At 39.0% G+C, this 21,237-nt stretch overlaps 2 protein-coding genes across 2 annotated transcripts in view; both read left to right on the top strand.

Annotated features, from left to right (window-relative positions):
- The window catches only part of LOC150090886 (nucleolar complex protein 4 homolog), a 37,735-nt gene extending 36,665 nt beyond the window's left edge, over nt 1–1,070 (top strand). The window contains 2 exon segments of the mRNA XM_090377880.1: nt 271–826; nt 829–1,070. Of these exon segments, the coding sequence (XP_090234006.1) occupies nt 271–826; nt 829–1,070 (798 nt within the window).
- The window catches only part of CenG1A (Centaurin gamma 1A), a 751,861-nt gene that overhangs the window by 460,997 nt on the left and 269,627 nt on the right, over nt 1–21,237 (top strand). The window lies entirely within an intron of this gene.

The following is a 21,237-nucleotide window of genomic DNA, read 5'->3' as shown; positions in this document are numbered from 1 at the left end:
AAAAAAAAAAAAAAAAAAAAAAATCCGAACAAAACAATGATAAAATCAAAAAAAAAAACAAAATAAATAGATAAATAAAATAAATAACTAATTAATAATAATTAATAAATAAAAAAATAAAATAAAATAAAAATAAAAAGGAATTAAACCTATCATCCTATGCGCTTCCCTTACCCGAAAGTACTATCCAGATGACCTTTGAATTTCCCCAAACTGTCGGCCTCTACCACCCATGAAGGCAACTTGTTCCAGTAATTTATAACTTATGAGAATACCCGAAAAATATTTTCATTGGTGTGGATGGAATTTCTCAAGTATCCTCTACCATCAAAACTGCATAAAAAGATCTTAGTCATGTTACACATGGGTGTTTTGCCCAATTTGAACAATCCACTCCTCCTCACTGATTACTTAACTGAATTATATCATACTGGTAGTGGTATTATGAGTTTACTTTCTCTGAACAGTCTCTTCATCCTGATCCATAAATACAACTTGGAATATCCAGACTTTTATAAAAAATTCTATTCACTATTTGAACCTAATATCTTCTGCACAAAATATCAAGGTCGATTTTTCTATCTCTCAGACTTATTTCTTACTTCATCTCACCTTCCTGCACACTTAGTGGGGGCCTTTGCCAAAAGATTAGCCCGGTTGTCTCTTAATGCCCCTCCACACATTATTCTTGAGATTATACCATTTATTGGTAATCTATTGATTGGGCATCCTAGTCTTCAAGTTTTAATTCATAAAGCTAATTCCCAAATAGGATTTTATTCTGATCCCTATGATATGGAAGAAAGTGATCCAGCCAAATGCCGAGCCATGAAAGTTCTCTTTGGGAACTTAAGTCTCTACAATCTCACTGGTGCCCAGATGTTCAGCAGAAGTCAAAATTTATTGAAGAAGCACTGCCGGAAACTGAGTGGAATTTATCATGTTCGCTGGGCCGAGACTATCCACACTTATTAGAGAAAGCAAAGAAAAAAAAGTTTGAAAGTATACAGTTAACACATGATAAACCTTCAGGACTCTTTGATAACCAAGACGATAAAATGGGTGTATAGTGGATAATGAAATAGCTGTTAACAAGAATTGTTTATCTTTAAGTAAAATTTGTGTAGTATAGCATTGTCAGAAATGTTTTATCTGCCAAATGTTTCATTACATATTCATTGTATATAGATGCCCTACTGAATATTTAGTGTTTGGCCATGAGCTGTCATAACAGCCTGTTTGCTTTGCTCATTTTCATTGCTAGGTCATTTTCTTTCTCCATTACCTTGGGTGTGGCACCGTTCATTTGGTATGTTATTCTGGGAGTATTGCTATCCATTGCAGTACCTTGCGCCTCAGTTAGCCTTATTAGCGAACTACTTAAATATCAATTATATTAAAACAGGATAATACGAAGTATAATAAAAAAATATCCACATTCTGTGTCAAAGAGAAGTGGAGTATGCAGATGAACTTCAAATCGGACAACCTCGGGATTCGATTCTTTTCAGGATTTTGAGTGGTTATGTCTTAGTCACAAAAAAGCCACAAAGAATATTGCATTTCTGTGCCACTTCAAAATGTAGTTTTTTTTTTTTTTTTTGAGTGGGGGTGGTAATGTATAGTAAATATACGATACATTAAAATTATTAATTATTTTCTCTTTCAAAATATATAATGTGCACAGTATATTTTGGAAGGGAGAAAGGCGAAACATTTCACACAGTCTCTTTCCAAACGACAAAACAAAAGTCCTAAAAGCAGTTCTAAACTTGCACAATAAACGTGTTTAGTGGATTGCTACTCAAGCCTCATGCCGCATATACAAATCACGAAACTCAGATACAGTAATTAATCACTTATTATCAGTAAGTCTCTAAACTTGTTTACGAATAGCAAGTAGACAATTCCATGAAATTAGCAAATTTATCGATATCGTTAGAGCGCAGTAAAAACTTATCTCAGGTGAAATTTCAATCCTTTATAATCAGCTTTAACGCAGGTTTGGCAGATGGCCAGATGTAGAACAAAATTTTCCGATTTTCTGTATTCGTCCATTTTCCTAAACATAGCAGCAAAATGGTGCCGGATTTGAGAGGTTTGACTGTACTCTCATTGTTCCTCTTGCTCGATGCCTCTACTGTAGATATTCCTTAGAAATTTGTTGGGATGCTTCCGCTATCCTTTTGGGTATACTGTATACAGTTTTTATAGATCTGCCTCACTTTTTCTAAATAGAATGCATTCTGCTTTTTATAAATGCTCTGAAAATATCATTTAAACATGATTTTCTACAGCCTTTCTTGACAGAACAATTGAGCTCATAATTAGATCTACAAAGTGGTCAATTTATTCAAGAATTTTTCACCCCGGTATGCAAGAACGGTGGCTATATCTATTTTGTTACTCATGAGAGCTACTCACTGGAATGAAGGCGGTTGGTCAGCGGCACTCGCCACCCTTTAAAACTTTATGATGCTAACGAACTTAAACAGTCATCCTCAGCAGACTGCTCGATCGTACCATCCCCTTGGATTTACACGTTATTTTCCGAAGTACAGTATTGTATATAACTTAAAGAAGGGAAGGCCGTCACAAATATCACCTCTAATCCAAATAACAACATAAATGAGGGAAAACTTAGAATTTGGGTTAGCTTGTGAATTGCTGGCAGCAACGTTGAGATGTGAGTGAGTTTGGAACCATTACAAGAGGGTTCATCCCAGCTGTAAGCTTTGCAGTGAACAAGAGGGTGTCTTCTTGGTTTGCTCCCACCATGACCACGAGTTACTTAATCACTGGACATGGCTTAAGGGCCAAACTATCTGAAAGAGGATTAGAATCTGACCCCTACTATTCGTGCGGTGAGTTTGAATCTTGGAGGCATGTCATCCTTGAATGCAGACTGTATGCTTCAGACAGGCAGGAATTGCTAAATATGTTACCAAACCTCACGGGAATAATTCACCTCTCTTGGTTAAGAGCTGGGACATCTCTGCTTTGCTTCAGGAATTCTCGGCCAAAGTTTTTAAAAGAAGTCAGGAGGTAAGAACTCTATTGCAGGATGCCAGTAACGGAAGTGCTGCACATTTGACGACAGAATGCTTGCTGTACTGTCGTCTTCATACGATGTTTCTGGATTATAGTGCTAGTTGATTTTCTGCTCCTGGATACCCAAATGCAGGCTTGCATTTGTGGATGGACTCTAAGTAGAGATAGTGTTAATCTAAATGTTAATGTTTTTCTAAGTATTACTGTTAAGTTAATGTCATTCTAAGTGTATATATGTATTTGCTATTTACATGTAAATAATTGTATAATGTTGCTTTCGTTTCAACAAGTGTACATTGTTCCTAGTTGGAATTTTTCCCCCCGCTGGTCTCCAAGTCCGGGCAGCCTTGGGGGCGGGATTGCTGGCACCTACCGGTATAGCACTTCATTCGGTAGGTGCAGGATTTGTGCATTATAGCACACACAGAGAATGGTTGATTCCGTTGTTGATCCCTGGTGGCGAAATAGCCTGACACAACACTTTTTTTTCAGGCCTGTTTTACGGAGGTTCTGAGCTATCACAGGAATAATAGGTGGAGATGAGCGTATGTCTAGGAGCCACTCTTCTTACCAGGACACACACATGCATATATGTACATAAGGGCTACAGCATATATATGAGAATGTATATACAGCCGTGTGTTAATAAATGGAAAAAAAAAAAAAAAAATGCAACTGTTGACATAATACTACACATTCAACACGCAACACTTTCTTGATGCCGACCGGGCTAGCCGGGTGGGTAAAGTACCTGCCTGGCAACCCAAAGGTCGCGGGTTCGAATCCCACCTCGGGCTTGGATCAAAGTACTGCAAAAACCTTGGGAGGTGCATTATGGCCACAGATGCCGATGCGCCAACAACTACCAAAAAAAAAAAACACCTTTCTTGACATTTACAGTGATACTGTGTATTTCTTCACACCGTACATACGGCGCAGATGTGAGAAACCATAGGTGGCGCCTGACCTGAACACTGCAAGTACTGAATGTAGCCATAGACGAGCCCCATTTATTGTAACCAATGATTGAACTCCATGATGTGACTATTGAAAAGAATATTGACAATGGCCATTGTGAATTTTGGGCTTCAAGGAAACCTTACATATGTGTAATATTTCATAAAATTAAAATATCACTGCCACATAAAAATAAATAAATTTTCTGCTTATACTCCGTGACGGCTGCATAAGGTCTGAGGAGTTTACAGAACAAAATACAAGAACGGCGCCGTATTTGGTAGTCATGTAGGCTAGAACCATGGTTAATTCAAACGCCTGTATTTATTTATTTGTTTTATTTTATTTGTAGAGGACCTAGTAAAATATGTTTCGACCTACTTTCAGACTTTATCGACACTACTTTGCATGGCAGGAATAGGAAGGAAATTTTCTGCTTTTTCCATCATTCATGTCCACAGTTTTATATCCCTAACTCGATATCCACTTGGCCTTGACACGTGCCCCTTTAATCAGGAAATGCCTCTGGGGATCTCTTGATTTGTCAACTTATAAAACCGATTGTTAATAAGTCGGCAGTTAGAAATTATGTGTCATGTTTTAAACGTAATGTTTTATTTTATTTTATTTTTGTCTAGCGCTCGGCCCACGGTCCAGTTGTTAAATATCCCAAAAAGGTTGTGTTTTTTTTTTTTTTTTTTTTTTTTAATTATCGTGCCTTTCGAATGACTGAACTAGAGAACACTGGTGCATAATGTTTGAATATGTTGAATTAATTTTTGACAAAAATATATTTAATCTTATTTATCTTAATTTAGTTTCCGAATATTAGTTCCAGTTGTTATTCTTGTTATCATTAACGTGATGCTAAGTTTGTTAATTATAAAGGTATAATTCGAAGTATAATGTGAATAATGCTCTATAAAATTGCTAAAAATATTAACGTGTAATAGGATTGGCTGCTTTTCCTTAAAATGTGAAACCTTCTGACCACTATTTTCTATCATTATAATAAATTTATTAACGACACAGTCTGAAGTATAAATAAGGCAATCAGTATAATAGAATTTCACAAGAGAATACGGTATCTCTATGATGGCAGTGAGGTCCTTCTACATTAGTAGTCTCCACACGTTGTCACTTAAGTGCTTTTTTGGGACATTCTAGAACAGGAGTACAATCCTTTTTCTGTTAAGAGGTCAAACTGGAAGCTTCACAACAGCACAGATTGGAAAACACTACCATGCGTATGGGACCTTTAAAAGAAATCAGGCATTCATCTTGCATGTGTTCAAGAAACCATAATAGGCTATGCACTCACTTTATCACTTCGCCTTAACGAACAAGCCATGCCTCTGTGGGCATAATCTCAAACGGTGTGGTCGTTCAGTGAATCGCAGTTCTATTTAGTGATGGTGGTGCTGGTGAAAGAACCACTCAGCATATGTGCATAAAAATATTTTATTTCACTCTTTTTTTAACAGTCATTTATTAATTACTGTATTTTTATACCGCGTATGTTATCTGAGATGCTACTATGTCAGGTAGTTTTTTTATTTGTTTTTGTGCAATATTGGAGAATGGTGGTTAAAATTCAGATTGAGAGTAGTGCTTTGACACGTATTTTGCCTTTCTGCCTGAATAAAGAAAAAGAGAACTTCAAAAAGCTTTAATATTATTCTAAAGCAAGAAAATTAATAGAAACAAATAAACTGAAAAATAAATGTCATTCAATTAAAAATGACCTTTTTTGCCATTTTATAAAAATAGGTATGAACCTTTTGAATTAAAATGAATAGATTTACTTCGGCGAGCCGAATAGGGAGTATCTGAAGTTTTTATTTAACGTAATAATAGATTTTTTGAAAATAGTAGGCAGAGCATATGAAAGCGATACAGTAATTCCTTTTTTATTCCAAAGCTTTGTAAGAGTTGAACGAATATTAATACAGTACATCTAAAGTGTCCACGTAAACGATGTTCACAAGCGTTGATCATTGTGTATAACAATTATACAGAGAGCTAGTGAGGCCGGATGTAATTCAACGGTCACATCCGGCCAGTGCATCGTGTATCCAGAACTCCTTCCTTGGTCTGGTATCATAAATGAAATCTGCAGTAAATATAATTATTGTACTATAGCCAAAGTAATTAAGAAATCGTGCATATTACTGCGAAGAACATGCTAACCATTGAGAGCAGATATTGCAGTGATCTTGTTTCAGCTTCACCGGCTGAAAAGAGAACGAGAGTTGTCATTTGCGGAACAGTGGTGTGCAGAGAAAGTCCGAATTCAAAGGACATTTGTATGCACAGTGCTGCAATAGCTACCAACATTTTTTACGCATGATCGGCTCGTGCTACCTGCAGGTTTATCTTTTGCAAAGGTTAAGCTGCGGCACTGCACTCACCTAGCGCGCGCTCGTACGTGTTCAGAGCCATTAGCAACTCACGCAAATTTGCGGAGTGCGACGTTCTCGGCCATCGTGATACATGGAAGTCACTGACTTCAGTACAGCAGATGGTTTCTTCTTCTTCCCCCACCCGCTCCTTCGCGTGAATGGCCGTGTGGAAGAATGCCGTGATGCATGGCGTGCTTGCCACCGTCTGGCTACCCTTCTGCGTTTTTTTGAAGATAATTTACCGCGGGATCGTCTCATGACCTAGACGTTACGGTGCTAAACTGTGTTTTTGGGCACGACTGTCTGCTTTGGAAAGGACACCGCTTCTCGTGACTCTCACAACGCCACTCTTTTGCAAAGACTAGGACAGGAGTAAACGTGGCGTTTCCATTAAGGGGAAAGCTAGAGATCTTTTTTTCAAAGGAACGTTCCGGTCTTCGTCACTGTACATTAGTTAAAGCAGGCGTAACAAGGGATGCTACTTACATCACTTGACTGGAAATACTGACGAGATTAGCAAGGAAGAAAGAAAGGGAGAGAGTTCTTGTTGGATGAATGCAGCTTGCGCCGTGATTCGACCATAGCAGGACATTGACTTTGATGATGGTCGTGCTGGATTTGAATTAGCTGTTAATAGTACGTTGCCATTCTTACTTGAAACAAGGTCATCTTCGTTTACTTTACGTCACGAAGTCAGCAGTGAAACAAAGTATGCGCGAGTCCAAAAATGCCACTGCGTACTAGAGAGAGAGAGAGAGAAAAAAAGAAGTTACTGCCTTGTATTGTTCTGTATACGAAGTTTTTTATATTTTATGTACTAAGTTCAACGTGGAAGCCAACTATAACAAAAAAAAACGACTTTTTTTTTTTTTTTTTTCGTTCGACTTAGTGTACTCAAAATCGAAATCACCTTAATCTGAGATGGGGATCATTTAAGAAAACTTTGAAGCAGTATTATATCCAGATAGCTACATGCTCATTTCTTTCTTTCCACACACAAATAGTAGGACGTGATATAAAAATATCGTAGTTCCTACATTTTCTAAAATTAGTTATCGATTTTTTCTCAGTTTAGTGCACCCACATGTACATGGCACGAAAACTTCTGTCATATTTCTGTAAATATTTCAGCCGTAATTTCGGTACATTCAGACTGTTGTTGTATTGAAGCAATTTTAGAAGTGGGAAAAACTGGTCAGCCAACAATATTGAGCGACAGACATTCTTGCAAATGTCGATATGATTATAACAGCATAAAGTCTTTGTGCAAGCTGCAATGCAATATGTGTTTACATGGTATTTATCCTCTGAAAGCATGGATGTTACAAGTAAATATTTCAGTACAGTTATTGATATATTGGCTTAGTTATGGTTCACCAGTTAGTGCACAGATTGGCAATTTAGTTATGGAAACTTTCGAAATTGAAGTGCTCCTCAATACTCCCTTCATCAATATATCTCTTCTGTGGAAGAGATATAAAATATTTGATGATATATTCGCCATTCTGTCTCTCGCGAGGGAGAACAGCCTTTTCAGCATATCTCAACGGATGTTCCATTTTTTTTTTTTTTTTTTTTTACAATATACATTAAGAATAATCATGCCTTGTTTTGCCCTCCCTTGACGTAATGGTAAAGGAGATAGGCTCGCGCTTAACAATTTCAGTATATCGTAAACCGATGTGCGCGTGCTAATATACTAATAATTACTGGTAATGTAATGCTCCCTCACACCACAAAAGTACTATTCGCACACTGATGGGTAGGGCATGGTCAAGTGCAGGTTCCTGGTAAGGAACTACAAACTGTGTATTCCCATTTAAATACACCAATACTAATTATGCAAAGAAGTGGGGGTGGTTCATTGTGTACCATGCAGAGGCTGCAATGCAAGCTATATCGGTGAAGCCAATCGTTTGCAGGACCGCTTGAAAGCCTACATTACATCCATTGAGAATGCTGATTTTTACCAATCAGTAATAGTTGTGCCCTATTAACAGGAGGGACGTGACAAATGATGTTCAAAGTATTGATAGTGTACAAAATTTCAAGATCCGTTACTATTTAGAATACGCCCACATAGGCAGCTTTGAACAGAAATGATGGTATGCGAATACATCCCCTCTTTGAAATCTCTAGTGCTGCGTGAGTTGGACGGACATCGCCTCCGGTCTTCTCTTTCCCCCATTCCTCCCCGCCACTTTCCTTTCCTTCTTTCGAGTAATTCGTGAGTGATTTGACGTTATGCTATCCTCCGGAATGTCTGAAATTACTTCTGTCCTTTCCCTCCGTCTCATCACTTTATTCTGTGTGGCGCGTCTACTTTTTTCTCCTCTCATGTATTTGTACTTACTGCCTCCTTGGAAATGTTACAGTTGATAAAAGCGACATGCAGATGCCGAGAGCTGTGTATTTTTAGATTTTATTTCATTATATTTTTAATGCTTTTAATTCAGTATATATTTTAAACACTTCACACTAATATTATATTGTATGTTTAATCGAAGTTATTTAGATTTCATTTGTATATTTTTAATAACAAATAAACATATTCTGAAGTCTGGTCGGAGAAGCCTAGAATTATTCGTATATCCAGTTCCCGGCTAACGAGGGGTTTTCATTCATCGTAAGAATTGGTCCAGCTTACAACTCCTAAAAATTCCAGGATAACATAGAGATACATTCTTCCCAGATGATAACTGATATCCGGGAAAGATGACAGGAAAGCATTCGTTAACTGGAAACAATAAAATTTAGTACTACACACATTGTTTTGGGAAATTATATAATAACCTCTAAACTCGAATACATAACTTTTTTTCCTTCTTCTTCATATTCTGTGAATTTAAATTTCCCTTAACAGTAATGATTGATATATGGAAATTTTGCATCGATCCCTTGTAATGACGTTTTTTTTTTTTTTTTTTTTTTTTTTTTAATGATAACTCCAAACACGAGGGGTATTACCTGTAGTACTTAGTACCGTGCATGGGCTGAAGGTTGAGAAGATGAAAGAAGATATTATTATTATTGATGAATAAATTGCATTGTATTATTATTATAGACGATACTATTATATATACTATAAGTAAGGATTGATATACGGAAATTTTGTATCGATTCCTTGTAATGAGATACTCGGAGAAAGACAAATGTTCATGGTAAAACTTATTTAATCAGCGGATTTGGTAAAAGGGCTTAATTGCAGTCATAGCAGTTATTTTCGATTGCATCATAAGATAAATACGCTATTATTGTAAAATTCAAATACTTTAAAAGTTCAGTACATTTATATCATGGCACATTGATTGATTAGTTTGCCCCCGAGTAGTCGGAAAAACAGTTTTTTAAGGTTTTCCTAGAAAGATCGCAAAATGAGCAATCACATCTTAAAAAATAAATTATAATAATGTATCTTTATCTCCGCAACTTTGGATTTGAATTTCTCATATGTAACGATCTAGTCTATTTATAAATAAAAATTACATTTTTTTGTTGTTGGGCATCTTTTCTTCATGTTCAGTTTTTAGTGCCATGTGACAGTTGTCGCATAGTTTACTTGTCTCATTTTGAACACTGCTTTTAATACTTACTCTTACAAGTTACGTAGTACCAAGTTGGTTACATTATATGGAAATAATATAGTTTGACAGTCACTAAGCTGCGCCAAGCACAATATGAGAATGCAGAAGTAGATGCAGATTGTAGAATATTGAAGCGGTGAGACTAGCAAGTGAATCTGAAGTTAGTGTTGTGATCTTTCTGATACTATTCCAGTAATTAGTAAAAGCAGATGTTAAAGTAAGTGAATTAAACAAATATGGTAGTGCCATAATACTACCCAGTAACATTAGCTTAGATGATTTTAAATATCGTGTGAAAGGTGTTTGAGCATAGAGAAACATTATGGCCACTGGACAGATGGGGCTATCATTCCTCATCTTGTCAGGAGGTCTACAAGGTTTGAAACGTTATCGCAATCATAGCGTTTTGATAATCAAGACGTGTTGTCATTGACTTGAACATACTGACACCTTTAGGGTTTTTATGGCTGCAATAATTTCTTCCTTTGTGATGCAGATGTTTGTTATTATGTCTGTTGATCCTGGCAATGTGGTAATTAAAGTAGCGTAATCGCTGTGCTCTTGAATTTAGTAATATATTTCTACTAATCCATGTCGTACGTTCTAAAATCCAAGTAGCTGAACTCTTTGAATAGAATTAGGAAGAAATTTCCTTCTTAATTGTGATATTCTCTGATTGTCCTCAATTTTTATGTGACAAGCGGATGTTTGAATAGCTTGGGAAAGCATCAGTAAAGCGTAACTTAAAATCTGCTTCCACTTTTTCGGGTCAGTAGTCAACACTAGTTATAAACTGGAAAATTTGTATTGTGGGGTAAACTGTGTACTTGGAAAAGCACGATACTGTATTGTTAACATTCTTTTGAAGTTTTTTCCCCTAGAAAACGTAAATGTACATTTACGTTTTCTAGGGGAAAAAACTTAAACAGAATTTTAACAATGTTAACAATTTCCGTCCACATAAGGTATGTTTTAAAGTAAACTTTAAAACATACCTTATGGGGATGGAAATGAAATGAAATGAAATGGAAAGGTGGAGTCTAACATTGTGTAACATTAAACTGCAAGATACCACATCTGTTTATTTCATTATCCTGTTGTTTGATCAACAAAAATTGTTATAATGCAAATTAAGAAGTGATTATGCAAAAGATTAAATCTTGATTGCTCGCTAAATTAAACTATACAGTTTAATTTAGCGGGAAATCCAGATTTAATTTGTCCTGTTGTATGCACAACAGGACAACTTGATCCTTTTACAACCGTTAGATTAGGATTCTTAATAAGTAATAAATGTTTATTGGTGAGAGGAAACATGTTACAAGGCAACACATATCTAACAGACTCTGTACAACCAAGTCTAGAGAGGGCCCTCGCAGATATAATCACCACCCTCCCCACACTAGGTGGAGACGGCCTGGGTTGGAATCCCGTCGTTGAAGCGAAGAGTTGTTTTATTGGCTTTTTCACGTGGTGACCGAGTTAATCGGTTTCAGGTGAGGGTACCTTGGTTTGCTGGACGAAACCCCCTAGTTTCCGAGTTTTTCATTTCATCCACAAAGGAAACAGACAAATCGACTACGGAATAAACAAAATATACGGATGCTTCGTAGCCTTAGTTGCATTGGCGCTTCTCTCTCTCTCTCTCTCTCTCTCTCTCTCTCTCTCTCTCTCTCTCTCTCTCTCTCTCTCTCACACACACACACACACACACACACACACACACACACTAGGCCAGAGAGATTTACATCATCCAGAAAAAAAAACATAAACATAAAAGAAAAGCATACGTCGAGTTTAATATAAAACTAACATAAATAAAAGTTTAATTATGCATAAATTTAACAAAATCAGTAATCACAACTATGCATGATACCTCAGAATAACATCAGAGGGAAAACAAAGATAACTAAGGTTAACTGTGCAGCTCGTTAAACAGAGAATAGGACTCCCCCCCCCCCCCTTTTTTTTTTCTTTCTTTCTTTCCCTAAAATACGGCAAGATTAACAGTGATCTGATTAGAAATGTGATGTAATAGGGAAATACGTGATCTAATGATGAAATTCTGTTAGCGGTTGGGACAAGGGAAAAGTTTCTGTTTAGGTGGTAGATGCCATTTTATCTTGTTTAAAATAAATAAATAAATTTTCTGTTTATACTTCGGGACGACCAAATGGTCAGAGGAGTTTACAAGATACACAGAATACAAGAAACAGCACCGTATTCAGCAGTCACGGGCTTGAACTCCGCTCACTCAAGTCACGTGTATTTATGCACCTGCGCGCCTGACCACTAGGCTACGGCAACCTTGCAAATGGATCGTGTCTGGCAAAAACCTACAAACTATTTAGCAAAACTCACCTTGACTGCTAAATACCATACCGTCCCTTGTATTCTCTCTCTCTCTCTCTCTCTCTCTCTCTCTCTCTCTCTCTCTCACACACACACACACACACACACAACTGATATTCTGGTCTTATGGAACGGAAAATTTATTTATTTCACACTGATTTTATCGGGATAAATTTAAGCGTTGTGGTTAAATTAAGATTACAATACATTGTTTTCCTTAAAATCACATTTTAAATTGGCACACCTCAATATCTGATATTTAATAGCTAGAAGCCCTTTAATAAGATTTGACTTTGCAGTCGCTGACAAGATTCAGGAGTATAGCGGTATTAGAATCATGCAACAGATTTGTCATAGAAGCCAAAGTTTTTTCATAACTTTACATTTAAGACTACCTGATTTTAAATAAGAAGTTTAGAGTCGAAGAAAGGCCTTAAATCCTTGTTAAAGTCAACAGGTTCAGTAAGTTTACTATGAATGATCGGCCGAATTTGGAATGGAATTCTTTTCGTAGTTATGATCAGAATTTATCAACCCATGGTTCGCTACTACCTGGTGGGCCGCAGAAAAAATCTCCGCGTGGGTTGTGAAGAAGTTTATTTTATATATTTTATTGTATATATTTTTATATTTATATTATTATTTTAGAGACGTTAAGGAACGTTGGTTATGGCCATATGAACGGATTTACTTTAAATCGAAATCTGAAATAGTTAATGAGTATGGAAAATTATTTGTTAACAAGCAGATTGAGCATATTTCTTCTGTCATGGAAGATATTGTCCAGATTTTAATGTTATTAGCATAAGTGATTAATTCAGTGTTTCGAAGATGGAAAGGAAAAATTAAAGTTAAAAAAAAAAAAAAAAAAAAAAAGAGAGAGAGGAGTTGGCCATGTGACTCCTTGAGTAAATTCAGAACAAATTGTTTGATGACAACTTAGTCCTATGCTTGAAGAAAGAGTACGATTTAAAAGTAATGAACGAATAGAGTGCTGGTCGTTTCCTGACATGTCAGAAATGCTCAGAGAGAGGGGGGGCGGTGATCAAGACCGAAGTATGAACCATATCAAAAGATACGGAGAGACCTAAGTAAATAAACTCGAGTTAGTTGTTACGATTAATGACAGTGGAGTCTAAAAATAGTTTCAAGTAAATTGGATAGAGTGGAACCCCTTTTTTGCCTATAACCAATATGAGGAATTGAGATGGAAAAATCTGTTCAGTAAGGGAAGAAAGAAGAGATATCAGTCATGAGGTCAGTTATTCGAGTTCAGCTTACTATCCCGAGACTAACTATTCATTCAGAATAGAGTGAATTTTTTTTTTGCATTTTTCATTTATTAATTCCCTGTATATTCACAAAAACTCTGCTCACTGCATGTTTTAAAATCCTTGTGGAAATCGATTAAGTTGTATTGTGTTTGTATAAATGTGTGGATTTTCAAAGACAAATTTTCATCGTGTGCATCGAAAAACGCTTAGAATAACTCTCTGGAGAAACTGCTTTCTCTTTCTGAGATCAGATAAATGAATCATGTAATTAATTGAGGGCGTACCCAATAAAAGCGTGTCAGGACTGGTCTTCACTGGTTGTGCTAATCCTCCTGCTTACTCTAATGAATTTTCGTTTAAGCTTGCTAGTTGTTAGTAGTTGAAGTAGTGAGTACTGTATTGTGTTGCGTTACTTTGTATTGTATTGCGTTACTATGCGCTGATTTGAAGAACGGATTGGGAATATTGCGGATGCGCAATACGAAATGTTTTGGTTCGCGAAAGTTTTTGTTTTTTTAAATATATATTACATACTAATATATATATATATATATATGTGTGTGTGTCAAACGGCACCAGGGGTTTCCCCCATCTCCGCGTGCTATACATTGTGGGTGTGAAACAGAACACTGTCAATGCCAGAGGTTTAAAAGTGTATGGATTTTGTACATGTGTAGTGTCGTGTACCGTTGTTCCTCTGGTCATTTAGCCGCTGGGCCCCTAATGGGACCCAGCGTTGTCCACACTCTGCCTCGTGGAGGCAGACCAGGTACACCACTATTATAGTTATTTACTCTGGCAGGTCCTGCCACCTAATTTCGCGAGGGAAGTAAAGTAAGGTGTAAGGTGTATTTAGTGTCAGACGACACCAGGGGTTTCCCCCATCTCCGCGTAGTTTTCATTGTGGGTGTACCAGTTCACTGGAAATGCCAGAGATTTAAAAGTGTATGGATATTGTATATGTGTAGTGCCGTGTATGTTTGTTCATCTGGTCGTTTAGCCGCTGGACCCCTGCTGAGGCCCAACGTTGCCCCACCTTTGCCCCGTGGAGGCAGACCAGGAACCCAGTAGGCTTAAGTTACTCTGGCAGGCCCTGCCACCTAATTTCCTAAGATTTCAGTGGCTAGGACCTAAAAAAAAAAAAAAAAAAAATTATTGTATTTATATTGCATGCATATATGCGTGCATACAAGCACATATATACACACATGCACATATGTACAGCATACATGTGCCAACATCAATCGTGGGGTTGACGTCGCTTGAGTTGGGCCAGAACGTGGGTGAAGATATTTTGGATGTATTTAAATTTAGGTGTGTGGGGCTTCGCTAGCGAAGATAGAGAGGGGGGGAGGCTGAAGACTGGGGGAGAAAGACAGAAGTATGGAGCCAATAGGGAAGACAGCCCCAAGTTTCAGTGTGGCATGCCCATGCCCCACCAGAATAGAATTGAGGGGGGGAGGACGAGAGAATCGTCTCCCCGGGGAGTAGGGTTTAAAGGTGAAGGGGGCTAGGGTGCCCTCTTCAGGCTGCCGTGAGGCTTTGGGAGCTAGGCTGCAGTTTGTTGTTTGTTGTCTCTATTCTTGTCCACTTGATTCAGATTGGGACACTCGTGAGGCAATCCCTGTCCTTTTTTTTTTCCGTTGATTCTTTTTTCTTCTTCTTTTTCCCTTCTTTTCTTTATTCCTTTCTTTTCCATTCATTTTCTTTTCTTCCACAGTTTTCTTTTCCAGGAGTTGTCTCTGTCTTATGCGATTTATGTTACTGTACTATCAGTCTCGGTGTATGGCAATTAACACCCTTCTCCTTGTGAAGAGGTCCTGTGCATACTGGGAGAGCGCGCGGTACTCCTCTTCCGTGTCAATGAAATGATGTTCAAGTCCTTTGGGGAGGTAATGGATTTTCGTGATGAGGGTGCATCTCAGGTCTTCGTATTGTGGGCAGTCGTAAAGCAGGTGGTCCCAGCTTTCGACCTCCCCGCACGTGCAATTTGGGTCATCGACGAGGCAGAAGTTGAACAGTTTCTGGTTGACGGGTCCATGTCCTGTGAGTAACGAGGTCAGGTGCAAGCCCGGGAAGAACCAACCCGGTTGCCTTGGGTATATTTTGTTCAGTTCTGGAAAAAATTTACGAGTGATCTCGCCCTTTGTCGTCTCTGTCCATCTTTGTTGCCACTCCTGAAGGAGGTAGGTCTGTAGTCGTGCTCTTTCCATTTTTTGACTGCTTGCTGGGTTGATTGTGAAGTCCTGATAATTTGCGGCCACTCCCTTTGAGTGCAGGTAGAGCAGTCCTGCTTTCACAGCTTCTAAATCCAGGGGTAGCGCTCCAGCAAGCACCTGCAGTGCAGGTGTGCTTACCGTGCGGCAAGCTCGTGTGGTTGTCAATAGGATGGTCCTATGTGTCATATCCAGGATTTTCTTGTTGGTTACCAGTGATGTTTTGGTGTACCATACTGCAGCTGCGTAGATTATTGCTGGGATGAAGGTTGACTTATAATATAGCATTAGGGTTCGTTTTTTTCAGTCCCCAATCCTTCCTCGTAATCCTAGCCACTAGGGCTGAGTATCTTCTTATTTTCATTCTTATGTGTTTCAGGTGAGGTATGAAGGATAGGTTATTATCTAAGATAACTCCTAAGTACTTCATTTGCTTGGTGAGTTTGATGGTTAGGCCATTTATTTTTATTTGGGGCGGACGCTGTACCTGAAGAGTTCCTTTCAGCAAGATGGATATGGTTTTCGTCGGTGCAATTTGTAGCTGGTTTTTTGTGGCCCAGTATTGTAATTTCTGCATTGCCTAATTACCGATGTTTTCCAGTTGGACTCTGGAATCTGCCTCAATAGTAACAATGAGATCGTCCGCAAAGGCCTGGGCCTCAGCCAGCCCCAAGTCCTGGCACAGGAAATCGTCCAAGACCATGTTCCAAATGAGAGGACCCAAGACAGACCCCTGCGGACATCCCCTATGTATGTTTCTTGTGGTTTTTTGATAATTTGTATTTATTTCCACTCTTCTGTCTGAAGGTAGTCTTCCATTTCTTTGTATAAGTTGATTGGTACTGCAGCTTCTCTCAGTCTGTTCAGGACGCTCGGCCACCAAAGTGAGTCGAACGCCCCGGAAAAATCGACAGAAATGACCAATAGATATTTTTTCCTGCACTCTTGTGCGTTCCTAAGCAGATCTCCAAGGGCATCCACCGTAGAGGATCCTGGCTTAAAGCCAAACTGATTTTTAGCTGCCAGGCCTGCCCTTTCGTAGTGGTTCTGTATCCGCATGTGGAGCAGCCTCTCGTATAATTTACTGACTACTGAGCGCAGCGCGATGGGTCTGTATGATGGATATTCTAGGTTCTTAGTAGGGTTTTTCAGAATTAGCTTGGTGTTTGCAGTTTTCCATGCCGCAGGGAATTTCCCTGTTTCCAAACATCTGTTGTAGAGGGTGAGTAGGATTTGCGCGGCAATTTCTACAATTTTTTTCATTATCTCCGGTTCGATTATATCAAGTCCCGGGCATTTGCGGTTTTTGATCCTGGTAGCAGCCGCGCTGAGTTCCTCCTGGGTGAAGGGGAGCTCGAGCGCAGGGGTGATATATTTTTCATTTTCTTCGCAGATCCTATGTTGTTCTTGCAGAGTTAGGGTCGCGGGTTCCTTGAAAATTGTGTCAAGTATATTACCCATTGATTTCTCCCAAGTGGTTGTGTAGTCTCCTTGCGAGGTCCTGGTGGTGCTGATCACCTCCCCCCTGGGCAGTTTGTTTGTAGTCACCTTGTAAACTACACCCCAGGGGTCAGTTCTTCCTGTCGTGGATACTAGACGCTCCCAGGAACGCTTCTTGCTTTTCTGTATCGTGTCCGTATAGTGATTTCTGGCTTCTCAATAGCGCTGTCTTAAAGCCTCCACTTCATGTGCGGGCCAAGTCCTACGGGCTCTCTGGAAATCATTCCTAACTTTTTGCATCTGGCGTCGAAGCACGGCTATTTCTGGGGTCCACCAAGGAACAGCACCAGGTTTTGGGTTTTTTCTTTTGATTGTTCGATCGCTAATGGTTTGAATTAGGTCTGTGGTCCCCCTCAGCAGGTCATCCGGGTCATTCTGTGGGTTTATACTGGCTGGGTTGCTTTCTATGGCTGTGATGAGCAGGTTTTTGAATGACATCCAGTCAGCTTTGGCAACTGCATATCTGTTTTTCTGTTGGTTTGTTAGTGTTACTGTTGTCAGTTGTCTGATTATTTTAAAGGTGATTGCACGGTGGTCTGATGTAGTCCATGCCTCCTCCACCTTTCAGTCAGTCACAAATCCTGCCAAGTTCCTAGTGGCTAGGGATACATCAATCGTAGCCTCCCAGAGGGTGTTGCAAAAGGTTGGCAAGTGGTGAGGTTGATTTAGCACTGTCAGCTGTGATCCTGCCAAGTAATCCTCAAGGAGTTGACCATTTTGGGTTCCACGCCTACTAGGGGGTAGTACTGTGCTATGTCGGGGATCGACAGTTCACGTCAGCTCCTATGATGATTTTTTGGTTTGGTAGGATGTCCTGCAGGCATTGAAGATAGTCGATTGCAAAATCTATCTGTTGTCCTGGTCTACAATAGAGCGCCACAACGTACAGGTTCCCTAAAGCTGTATTTAGCTGGGCACAGGCGGCCCACTCCGTGCAGAACTGCGTGATTTTAGTCACTGTGATATTGCTGTTCCTTACCAGGGCAGCAGCCCATGGGGTGTCTTCAACTGTGTGTATCACTTTATAGGTGAGTGGGTAGCCTACAACCCGTTTCCCATGCGAGTATGGCTCCTGTAATATGATGACATCCGCGACCAGATCCGGGCTTTAACCCGGATCTGGTCGGCTACTGCTCTAGCCCTCTGCGCATTTATTTGAATTATTTTTAGTATATTTGTGTTGTAAGCTTTAATTTTCGTCCCCATAACTAATCCTACTTTGGTATAAACTCTTGGCTCGTTGGTACGTGGGACACATGGGGTCTCTCAGTGAATGCTTGTACTCTTAACTTTAAGTTTTTACAGTTTACGCAGGTAGGTCCCACATCTTTGTGGGGGCAGGCATTATATTCATGTCCTTTTTCTGAGCAGTGGCCGCATGTTGGGGTGGTTTGTGCACACGTATGCGTGGTGTGACCGAACTTGCAGCAGCGGTAGCACTTCGGAACGACCACACGTTCGCGATATCGGTAGCATCCCCATTCTATAAACACCCTTGTTTGGTTCTTCAGGTTTCCGGGGTTAGTTCTATTACCCAGTTTTTGTTTATTCCATCCCTCGCTTTAATGGAGTATTTGGGCATTGCTATCTCTTGTGGATTTTTTTTAGGGATTTTACCCTGTAGGTTTCTATGGTAGAGTTCGTACGCTAATTGGTTCGGTGTGATGTCTTTATCTACGTCGTATATTATTATGGCTGGCCCTTTTCTTTTGGGTGGTTCAGCTGTTAGACCCAAAGTGGCTATTTTGGGGTTTTGTATTATTCCTAGCATCTCTTTCTTTATCTCGGTTTCTATTACCAGTCCTATGCTCCTCATCTTGCGTATTCCTCTGATTTGGGTTTGTTTGAGATCTTCCTTCATGGTGCTTATTAGTTTTGCCTTAATTTCTTCACTTGTTTTTATTTCCTCGGCATTTTTGGGCCTTAGTATTACCAGGTTTGGCGTTGGGAGGAGTGTCTTTTTCTTTGGCTGTTCATTTCTTGGCATCTGTGTCACAGTTGGTGGATTACTCAGTACACTTGCATAGGTAGGGATACTCTGTGAAGGAGACGATCTAATTAGTGACCTTGAATCGCCAGACGTTTTTCTGCCTGTTTGTGTAGACTTCGTGTTTGGGGTTTTCAGTGGCTAGGACCTTAAAAAAAAATAATAAAATAATAATAAATAAATAAAATAAAATAAAATAAATAATAATAATAATTTTTTTTAAGAATAATAGTAAAAAAAAAAAAAACGTTATATTTATGGGTCAGCCAAAAAGAAGTACTATTTATGCAAATAAATGTTGTTAAGTTTTTGGGTGTAGGGCTCAAGCAATTTAACAATGGTTCAGACACTAGTACAGTAATTATAATTAAAAGAGAGAGAGAGAGGGGTGGGAAGACTGAAGGCTGGGGGGAAAAGACAGAAATAAGGGGTCCATAAAGATGACCCCCAAATCAGTGGAGCAGGCCCATGCCCCACCAGAGGGAAGAGAGGGGCGGCGAGGGGAGGAGGAGCCCAGAAGTCACCTCCCCCTCCCGCCCAGGGAGTGGAGGCAAAGGGCCACGCAAGGGAACGTGGCTTAAAAAAAAAAAAAAAAAAAAAAAAAATCTATAGAGTCCCAAAGGAAGGTCTTGTATCTGGGTGAGAGCCAGTTTCGTTGAGTCCAAGGATGGTTAGTTTAGTCGTGGTGCCTGTTCTTGATCCCTGTAGATAGCAATAAGTGTTCGGGTGAACAGTCCCTGGGTGAATTTTGTCAGCTCCTTATACTCCTCTTGCGAGTCCAACAGGTTTGATTCCCTATCGCGATGGAAGTAAAGTAGGGAGAAAAACAACAGGTGGATCAAGGTCACTTATTGTCCCACTAACTCTGTGAAGGAGACGGTCTAATTAGTGACCTTGAATCGCCAGACGTTTTTCTGCCTGTTTGTGTAATGACTTCGAGTAACGCAAGTTCCCGGAACTGTCAACAGAAGCTGTTCAACTAACTGTTTTCTATGTGTCCATAGCCAATGAACAGATTAACACCGTTCCCGACGGACAAAGTCTCTAATTAATCTCGATTCTATGTGTAAATCTATTTTTGAAGGAAATTCTTGATGCAGGCATCAGAAATTAATCTTTCTGTAAAAAACAGATTAATTTTTTTGACCCTTAATTCCTGTCACTTCATGATTAATTTCTTTACAAAATACTGTATGACTGTAAATTTGAATAAGCAAATCTATTAGACAGTGTGAATCGAATTTATTTAATGAATTTTATTCCTCCTAGCGCCCTCCAACTTCTTTAGAATATAACAAAAGACGCCCCGCCACTCAGAAAGTAACGGATTGAAGAAAGTAACTGTTGGAATAACAGATTAATCAGAACTTCTAATAACCAAGAGATTGATTGGTTAGGTTATTTATTTATTCTTTTTTTTTTTTTTTTTTTTATAGAACACTAAGTAGTCATTAGGGTAACGTGATGTTTGGCGACATGGTTCAAATTGTGTGCATTGGTTCCTTTCAATTGAAAACGTGAGTCAGTACAGGAGACAGTTTAAATTAGTATGGACAGTTCCGTTAGTCTTCTCATTATGTGTTCTTATTTTCTAGATTGAGAGTGATGAATATTCTGAGAAAGGATTTTGATTTAATTATTGTATGCCCCTTTTGCTTGTAGGAGGCGATTATTTAATCGTTGGCCTCCTACGATTAAATAATGGAGTTTTCGTCAGCTTCATTGCGCCAGGGTGTGTCACTTCCTGTCTGGTGGAAGCTCTTATTCAAGTTCAGTTCTCTTTGCCCCAGCTTGTCAGACACGCAAGAGAACATTTGGAAGCAGGAAATAAATGCGCTACAACAGCTTTTTTATTTTATTTTTTTATTGTTCGTTATTTTCTCTTTTCTCAACCCAAAGGTCGCGGGTTTATCC

The sequence above is a fragment of the Mastigoproctus giganteus genome, chromosome 1, assembly GCF_048544385.1.
Source record: "Mastigoproctus giganteus isolate SK-2022 chromosome 1, ASM4854438v1, whole genome shotgun sequence".
Lineage (NCBI taxonomy): Eukaryota > Metazoa > Arthropoda > Arachnida > Uropygi > Thelyphonidae > Mastigoproctus > Mastigoproctus giganteus.
This window is presented reverse-complemented; position numbering and strand designations above follow the sequence as displayed.